General features: G+C 33.5%; 1 protein-coding gene and 1 long non-coding RNA gene across 2 annotated transcripts; both read right to left on the bottom strand.

Annotated features, from left to right (window-relative positions):
• Positions 1 to 1261: 1261 nt before the first annotated feature.
• LOC122599752 (syntaxin-32-like) lies at positions 1262 to 7048 on the bottom strand. Its single transcript, XM_043772312.1, has 5 exons — positions 6627 to 7048; positions 5081 to 5331; positions 4752 to 4924; positions 3185 to 3382; positions 1262 to 1621 (listed from the first exon to the last, which is right to left on the bottom strand). Exons 1-5 carry the CDS (start codon positions 6898 to 6900, stop codon positions 1462 to 1464), a joined length of 1056 nt encoding a protein of 351 aa, XP_043628247.1. The 5' UTR covers positions 6901 to 7048; the 3' UTR covers positions 1262 to 1461.
• Positions 7049 to 9300: 2252 nt separating this feature from the next.
• On the bottom strand, positions 9301 to 9989 carry LOC122598992. Its single transcript, XR_006323819.1, has 3 exons — positions 9810 to 9989; positions 9558 to 9612; positions 9301 to 9474 (listed from the first exon to the last, which is right to left on the bottom strand). It is a non-coding gene; the product is annotated as an uncharacterized LOC122598992 (long non-coding RNA).

The following is a 9989-nucleotide window of genomic DNA, read 5'->3' as shown; positions in this document are numbered from 1 at the left end:
TATCAAATAGCTCAAACCCTTGAGACAAATTCCCAGATTTACAGTATTCATTCTGGTTCATGAATATCACCTTTTCTATAGAAACCATATCGAGAGACCCTAGTCTATAAGTTCACCCAAAACACAACTTCCCAGATTTATAGTATCCATCCATTCTGGTTCATGAATATCACCTTTTCTATAGAAACCATATACGAGAGACCCTAGTCTATAAGTTCACCCAAAATCTCCCGTGCTTTTTCCATTAAACCGTTTCTAGCAAGACAACATTGTGCATGTGTACATCAGGAAGAAAATTCCTTCCAAGCATACTTTTGAATATTGAGAAGGCTTCTGTAGTGTACGGATTGAATCCTTTACCCCTTGGAACCGGAATCCTTTGCCACCACGGATCTTCAAGAATCTCGTTATGTTGACCACCACCGGTGATTTTGACAGGATCTATTTGGCATCTAAAAAGTTGGGCGCCGGTCCGGCGGTGGCGGTGGCCTTAGGAGAGGGAGGAGAGAGAAGTTATACCACCGGATCTGAAAAGGCGGGATGGACGACGGTTCCGCGGCGTTGGTGGCGCGGAGGAGACGACGGAGGTGTGCCGTGCGGGGTTTGATGGTCAATGAAGGTTACTTTTGTAGCATTTTCCTGTTTTTCTGGCGATATGGGCGACGAACCGGCGATGGGGCTGGCCGGAATCATAAAAAGGGTAGAGAGAGGGAGATGAGTGTTGTTTTACCCAAATATATGTTATATACGTATACACATATATGTTTATTATACAAGTATAATAATTATTTATAATTATTATTATTATATTAGATAAGATAGAGATAGTGGGTCCCAGATGAACATATGGATGTCAAGTAAGCAACTACCGGCTCCATATCATACCTCAGTCGGTAAAAACCCCAAATAGAAGTTTTTACCGGTTTCAATCCTCACAATAGACATTTTAAAAGTTCGGTCCTAAAAAAGACATTCGTGATTTGTGACAAGTTGAATTACTTTTCAATCAATTAGCCCTATATATTAATATTAAAATGATTAAATTTAATAAAAAAGAAACATTAAAGACAACAAAACATAGATTAATTATTCCATTACAATAAGAAATCAACAAGCATATCTCACTAATCATTACTTAACAAAGATTAATTATTCCATTACAATCAAAATCAAAGTATCGGCGGGGAAAAAAAAAGACGTAGCTCTAGTTGAAAATGAATTTCACAAAGCAAATTCACGCCATTGTACCTAAACCACGATCTGCAGTAAAACCATTCATAGCTCTAATTGTAGATACAACATAAATCTGCAGATAGCAAAACTCTGCTGCATCTATATCCAGGTCACTTAATTTTCCTTCAAAAGAGGATCCATATGTACACAGAAGAAAACAACAAAATGTATATAAGAAGCCTCGTTTTTTTCCTTATATATTTCTAGTGACAAAATACACAATATCTTTTACGCAACGAAGAAGAGAAAAATCATGAGAAATGCAATCAATACAAAGAATATTTTTATCATCAGCCATCGATTGGATGATATACTGTTGAGGTATCTCATTAGTTGTCCTTGAGCACCTTCTACATTTGCCAGAGTATCTTCCATGTTCTCATCAATTCTGTCAATGAGACAAACACCAGTCATATATTGTGACCAAACTTACAAAAATAATAACAGGAAACAGAAAACGGAACAAGGTATTAAACGATTCAATTAAAGTGGCCCGTCACTAGGATTTTATTACATAATCTGTGGGTTCTATTGTAGTGCTTGTACAAGAAGATGTAAGGTGAACTTAAAAATAAAATAAGAGATGAGATAAAAAGAGCTGCTCTGCTTTTTTCAAATACATTATTCAGATCATAAACCATCTCATAGTCAAACCAAGCTCCATATCCAATATATTACAGACAACCCTGCATTATGAGTCATATGATTTACCAAAACTGGGATATCCGTAGTTAACGAGTAAAGGTGGATAATGGATGTGTCTGATTTGGGTAACATACAGGTTGGATTGGCCCAAGCAATAAACATTTATTTATTCAAAATATTTTATACTTTATGTTTGATTGACGTACTAAATATTTATAATATAGAGGTGGTTTTATGTGTAATGTGTTTCCATAGACTTCGATTCGAATGAATTTCGGACTGTTTTGACCTGTTTCCTCTTTAGTTAAATCCTTCAACTTTACACATTTGATCCGTTAAGATAAATGATAACCAAAAGTCAACCCAGGTATAGGTGAACGGAAAATAAGTTAGACCTTCATTGACGAGCATTTACTATGAAAATAATGTGTCTTAACATAAAAATATATGAGAGTGTTTATAGACTTAAACACAAGCATGATCCTAGTAGAAAGAGCGAATAAAAGAAATTATGATTTTCTCTTTAGAGCAGCATCTTATACAGCAGCAAATGCGCATACAAATCAACTATCCTTCTTGAAATGTTCTAATTTGTCTCACTCTTCATTTTTCTATTTCATAAAACATGAATAACGTCAACAAAGGGGCATGATGTAGCTGGTGAGTGGTGATAGACTGATAGTAATGCTACTTTCGTTTTATATAAAAATCTTTCCTTTTTATATTAAAGGGTGTGAAAACAACTTTTGATAACTTTTATTCAATTTCTGATTTGGTGTATGTACAAGACTGATGACAATTAAATATATGCATGCTTGGTTGATACCCAATAAAACCAGCCCGTTTTACCATTTTGGAAAATCCCCTATCTGCCGTCAGTTTGATACATTTGAAAAGTGAGAAAAATGTGTGTTTCAAGTCTTGTTGGATAAAAAGGAGTATAACTCAAGTAACACCAACCCAATTTAATCGAACTTAAAACTTGGTTACTTGTCACCGTGCTTAAAAATTCACCAAAAAAGTGTTAAACTCATAAAAAGTTTCATTTAGGGTTATAGGGTCCAAGTTGTTTGCTATTATTTGCATTTAACTAAGAACAAAACTTAATGAAGAGCAACAACTTGACAATGATTACCCTCAGTTGATAATATTCGGACTCAGTTGAACTAACTAGAAAATGAACTAAATTTGGTCTTGCAACAGCAACCCTCATTCCACTTTTTTCTTATTATTTGTATTGCATGTACACAAAAATAATTAGAAATCATATTTTTATACTGAAAGTAAGTGTATGTAATATACCAACCTGATTGCAAGCTCCCCTTGCTGGGAAACCATGGTCGCCAATTGTGTGAATATGCTGCCTAACTCATGAATAGTTGACTCGACATTGTGAAGAGCTTCAGCTCTGCTGTGCATGTAACTATCTTGTAATGGAACCATCTGTTGTTGCTGCTGACTTTGTTGTTGTATCAACGGCTGAGATTCACCATCTGCATGTTTCCTGAAATGTAGAAAGTCAACAACAGAATCAGTACGAATCAATGGGTCACCTTTATGATGTGGATCTATTATTTCTTTTTATTTTTAAAAATTGGCCCAGAAACTGCTCGAATAACCAAAAATAAATCAAGACAATGATAGTTACAATTTGAGAAGGAAGCGATCTCCCAGAGTCAATTTGACTCCACTGATATCATTCATATTTTAATTACAACCCTAAACCCTATTTATACTAAAATTACCTGATAGGCCAATACTAATTCTTGTTGGACAGGGATCTTGTCCCTCAAGTGTATTCATAATTCTAAAACCTAATAAAAGCATATCAATCCTCATAATAATTTCGTAGAAAAATACTAATAAAAGATAGAAAACTAGGACATTTAAGAAAGGATATTTTAACGTTCTTCGCACAGTTATTTTATGTAATTTAACTTAAGCACTACACACATCTTTTATAGAGGTAGAAAACTAAGATATCAAATAGCAGGCCAAAAAAGGTTCAGATCATAACGGGTGATTTTGGTGCAACTCGGGTTGGGTTGACCCAAAACATTGTTTTCCCAATTTTTAAAACAAACATATACACAAGTAACAACCCATGTGTTAAAAGTGATTACATGTGCTATATTAACAAAATAATAACATAATGCTTTGAAAATTCGCCATGTACTTAAATGCATTAGTAGTGCATTACACATCTAACATCTTGTTAGCTAAATTCTTCAAAAGTTCCTCAATTGAGTCCATTAGAGATAACATTTCTCACCCCCCAAAAATGATTAAATAATACGAACGGACCTCCTCAAATCTTAGTCTTTCATGAACAAAACATTTATTGAAAAAAAAGAAGGTAATTTCAAGTCTTTTAAAGTTCTAAACAATCAAAACCAACTTGATTAATTGATCTCAAAGAAAAGAACAAATTGGTTTTCTGGTAGAGCTGGCAATGTCGATACATCTAACTGGTGTATTTGATCTGAGTTATGTTCTTGATGAGCCAATTGAATGGTTAAGAAATTTTTGGTAGAAAAATATCCCACTGAATGGTTAAAAACTGAATGGTTGACACTAGTCCCCTGTCCATGAGAGTATGCAACTGCTGACAGCTGCCTAATTTGTTTACTAAAAGAACTCATTACTGCTTCAATAGTATAAACTTCGTAATCATATTAATATTTATAGGAGAAAGTGAGGAACAATGATAGCGGGACAACATGAACCAATCAGTTAAAAGTTTAGACCTGTACAGTTTAATTTCCCAATCCTTGTGATAAAACCTTTTTTAAGCCATGACAGTAAACAAACCCTGAATAGTTGTGACAGTATAGATTCACCAAAAAGCAACAAATATAACATCTGCCTTTTACCTTTGAAACAGGGGAGAAGAGTTTGAAGAGTCATTAGCCCATGGAGGAGGAGAATTTGATGCACTGGCGGTTGATTTACTAGCCAAGGGACGCTGACGGACAAATGGATTAGCAGTTTCTTTAGTGGTAGTTGCTGAAAATAACTGCCTTCTGTTTTCATGAACCTTCAAGTTCTGCAATCAAAAGACCAACAAGGATATAGTTAAATTAAAGGGAAACGGCCCGGACCAGTACTGACTATATTAAGTCCTTTTCTCGGTTATTCAGATTGTCACCACAATTTAGAGTAAGTATTGCGTTTGTTGAAACATAATGAGACGTCTACAAACCTCAGTTCTCATGGTTAGAACATCCTTGAACTCCTTTGTGGTGCTCATCAAACGGTTCTTCAGATTGTCTACCACCGTAGTTGAATGGGTGGTGGTGTCACTAGAAACATTTTCACTTTGGTTTTGGGAATTGCATACAAGCTGCAAATCCACCACAGCTGAATTAAGTGCAGTAATGTCCTGCTTGATGACAGCAGTCAGCTCTTGGATCTCCATAGTTGGATCATCAAAAACAGATGTCCTCTTTGCCACTGGAATGACAGAAGTGAAATCTTATCAGTACAATGTCCTCCAAGCTAGAATTTCAACACAACATGTGGCCTGTTTGTTGAGCTTCAGGAATAATTGGCATCAACAGGAAGAAGTATGGGAGCTTAATAGGAAAAGCAAATATCATACGAAGTAAATAAATAAGAGACCATATATAGCTTACGCAATAAGAAACTGTGCCTATTAAGTCACAAACAAACACCACATAGCTTTGACAAGCACACATCTTCTACAGGTATTTTATTTAAGTTGGTACTTTATTTAAGTCAGCTATTAACTTCCTAACAGGAGGAGATTATTGTAGTATAACTACATATCAAAGACTCTACACTAAGTCCACTTGGCCCGTTTCATAACCAGAAAAAATTCAACATAAGTTTCGATACATGAAAGCAGACATTAAAACACACATGTCTACAGCATAACATATCTATAGTAGATGTGACCAACAGACCAAGGTTATTAAGATCAGGAAGATTTTTGTTCCAGAAGATCATGATCACATGAGCAAATCAAAATCAAAAGATCCTACAGATTTTCTTAGTCTATTTCATAATTCATATGTGAACATAAGACGGTAAGAAAGACAATGGGTATGCAAATTTACAAAAAAAAAAATAGCCCATTCATAGCCTTTAAGTTCCCTATACAAAACAAAGCAAGATCAGATTGGATTGATTGATTGATTGAATTAAGATCTTACGAACCAATGGACAAGATCAGAATCCTTTCAAGATCCTTTGTTTACAAAAATCCTAAGCAAAAATTTTATTGAACACAATAGTAAGAGCATAAGATCAAGCTCGGGATCTTAAAAATCGTTACAACTACATCACACATCCATTGATCTATAAATAAATAACTAAATAAAACATCATTTATCCATGTTGTATATCTATACCTATACCTATACAAAATAGTGTACTATACAGTATACAACACACATTCTATAAATAATGTATATATTTATATCAAATAAGTTGATCATCATTGTCATCACCTAAGTATATTCTGATCGAAAACTAAATCCCTATTAACGTTACGCGCATCTGCCACCGCACCTACGGATTGCAGAACATCTATTTTACTAAAAAGACCTTAGCAACCAATGCAGCATAGGCTGTTCAAAACATATACGAAAATCGATCCACATTAGTATTCTAATCATTACTACACATATCAGCTCAACTATCTTTACACATTCAATCACTAAATACTTAGAATAATTAGTATGTATGTATATAATATATATATATATATGAAAAAATTAACTCACATTTAGCAAGCTTGGCTAGCTTCTGAGATGTATGGTGAATTCCGTACCCAATTTTAGAGGCTCTCTTATTAAATTCCGATTGAAAAGCGATAGCCGATCGCGATCCCTCCGCCTTACCGGAACCACCGCCACCGCTACCGGAACCGCCGCTGCTATTAAACGGAACAACCGCATTTGAAGAAGAAGAAGAAGGCAGTGATTTTTTTAACCTATCAACTATACTTGAATACTCATGTGTTCGATCTCTATATGAAGATGCTTGGGCTGATTTCATTGTATATATATATAGTTATTATTATATGTGTATAGATATAGGAAGTGTATGTATATATGATGATTGAAATGAAAACCCCTAAAAAAACCTAATGGATTGATTTTTTTAGGGGATTTGAGATTGAAATGATTTTGATGTGTGAAAATGTGTGTGAAATTTGAGTGGTAGATCTGGGAAATGGAATTATTACTATTATTATGAAGTTAGATGGGAGATTGGAAATAGAGTGAGAGAGAGACAGCACAGAGGTTGTTAATTGGTTTCTTTTCGACCCGGATTCGTCCGAAAACGGGTTGCTTATACAAAATATATACTCGTATTTCTCTACATGCGCGGGTAAGCCGGTATTCATGACGGTGACGGTGACGGTTTTTGTTGTGACGATGTTGTGGTTGTGGGAGACTACCGTTGGTGGTAAAGGCAGGTAGATAATTGATGTAAGAGGTTAATGGAAATCTTTTAAAAGATAAGTACTGGTAATATAATACATCATTAGTTTTTTTTTTTTTGTGAACGACAATATAAGTATTATTGAAACAAGATTGACTAGCAAGATGCTAGTGATCTAGAAGAAAGACAATTACAAAAAAGAGAATAAAGAAACAAGTCACTCAACACACCTTAAATAGATATGATGACTTACTAAAATAAAGACCAAAACAATCTGGCTACAAAAAAAGACCAAACGCAACCTCAATAAATCTTCGGGACAAGAGCAAATATAGTGTAGATAAAGAAGTATAGATAGGATTTTTATTTTTTCTTATAATAATTATACTTTGTATCAACAAGAACAATATGTTTATCGGTTTATATCAATCAACTAATCACTCTTTCATTTTATCTTTCTTTTTAACCGTTCAACTATCATTTAAACCTCAAATTCTTTATTTGAAAAACATAATTCATTTATATTAAAAGTAACATGTTGTCCAAATAAAAAAAGAAAACTACATATGAAAGGGTATACATGTCATATGATATATGAAAATTACAAATAAAACACAACTCTCTTTCTTAAATTTTGAATTTGAAACATTCGCCACCCGTCCAAATCCACCATTGTGTTCGATTCTAGATACACCGCTTTCGTTGTCATTGTCATCGATCTCCATCAGCCATCGTCATTTCCATTAGTCATCGCCAATGGATCGAAACGACTGGAAGATACAAATTCAAAATTTCTTCGGTGATGATCGAATATAATTAGATTACATGTTATTACTATCGAGGTATTGAGACTTAAAATTTGTGAAAAATAGCATTGGTTGTTAAATTTTCACGTAAATTGAAAGACCTAAGCGTTATCAGATTAAGGCCCTATTTGTTTATGACTTAATTGACTTCATAAAAAATACTTAATACATTAAGTCAATACAAAATATTTGTTTTGTGACTTTTTTTTTTAGAATGGCAAAATAGTTATATTAATAAAGGGATCTACTAGCAAGGTACTAGAGATCAAACCAAACATAGTCATGATATATAGGAATACAAAAGATACAAACCAACTGCACTACGATCATAACTCGCAGAATAATAATAATAATAAATAACTGAATACTATCGAATAAAACAAACTACCATTTTTCCCTTAAACTTTCTATTTTTGAAAAACCAAAAATATAATTATTTTTTATTCACTAATTTAAACATTTTCATATAATATATCTATAAAACACTTAATGAAATAATTTACAGTATAGATCCTTCAAAATTTAAAATAACTACAATATCACTTTTAACATCAATTACTTTTACATTCACCACTATCGCTGCCCCCATCACCGTCCCCACGACCGCCCCTACCACCGTCACCACCACCAACACCTCCACCATCACTACCACACCGCTGTCGCATTGCGCGGACATACGTATAGTATTAACTTAATACGTAAGATAACTTAAGTTTTTAACCAAAATGGTGTTAATAAAAATTATAATTACTAAAATAGTGTATTTTAAAAACTATTTCCTTTTTAGATATTTTAGTATTTATAATCCCTTTTATTTCTTTCTTTTAACCAAATTCATCCGTCTTTATATTTTCATTTTCTTTTAACAAAACTCTTTGAACTTCATTTTTCATTGGCTGTTTTTTTCATCAGATTTGTCTCGTCTTGAATCTCTTATGATTCTTTTTTCTTTCACATGTAGCCGTCATCTTGAATAATCCATTTTCCACCCCATGTAATTTCCTTAGATAAAATCGTTTTTCTTTTGTCCCCATTTGGCCAGGTTTATTTTTTTTTCCTATTACCCTTTTCATCAAGTTTTATTTTATATTTTAACTAGGGGTGGTTCCCCCGCGCGTTGCTGCGGGGTGGAGGTGGTAATGTAGGATTGATTATTTGTAAAGCAGGATTCTAGTGTTGTACAGAGAAGTTTGAGATTGCTGCAGAACCATATATACATAATTCTTATTACTTGGCTTTATACACAGAAAGTGGCTTTATACACATAAAGTGGTTTTGTTTTTTCAAAGAAGGTTAACTATATTACAAAAGACACTAAAAGATGCTATAGTTCGTTGAACTTTAGAAGTTGCCGCTTTTCTTGAGTTGTGGTTTATTTCTGCATAACAACATCGAAATCAGAAATACGGTTGATTTCTGCTTTATTGTATGTGCAAAATATATATTAAGATAAACGATTACCTTGATGTTTAATGGAGAAGTGACCAAACTATGTTGAAATCATCCACCGTTGGTTCTGAAATATTGACGGTTAATTTAATAAGTTACGTTCATCAAACAGATTATTGTCTAATTATGTATTGAAGAAATCTTAATAACTATTCAGTAGCACTAATATTTCCATGAACTATCTACCGGAGCGATTCAGTACCTTAAAATGATCATGAGATTATCAATAACATAGTGCATAAAAATTATTAAATACGTTATTACCTGATAAAATAGGTTTTAGAAAGTTGGAGAGCTACATGAACTGTACCTGAAAGTAAAGTTTTACAAAAGATGATTAGATGAAGCAGACAAACAGAATGTATAAGAAGAAAACAAACTGTACACAGAGTGAGTTTTTGTGAATTTTAGATTGATAAGAAAAATATTTATAAGAAAAAGAGA

This window comes from Erigeron canadensis, chromosome 5 (assembly GCF_010389155.1).
Source record: "Erigeron canadensis isolate Cc75 chromosome 5, C_canadensis_v1, whole genome shotgun sequence".
Lineage (NCBI taxonomy): Eukaryota > Viridiplantae > Streptophyta > Magnoliopsida > Asterales > Asteraceae > Erigeron > Erigeron canadensis.
This window is presented reverse-complemented; position numbering and strand designations above follow the sequence as displayed.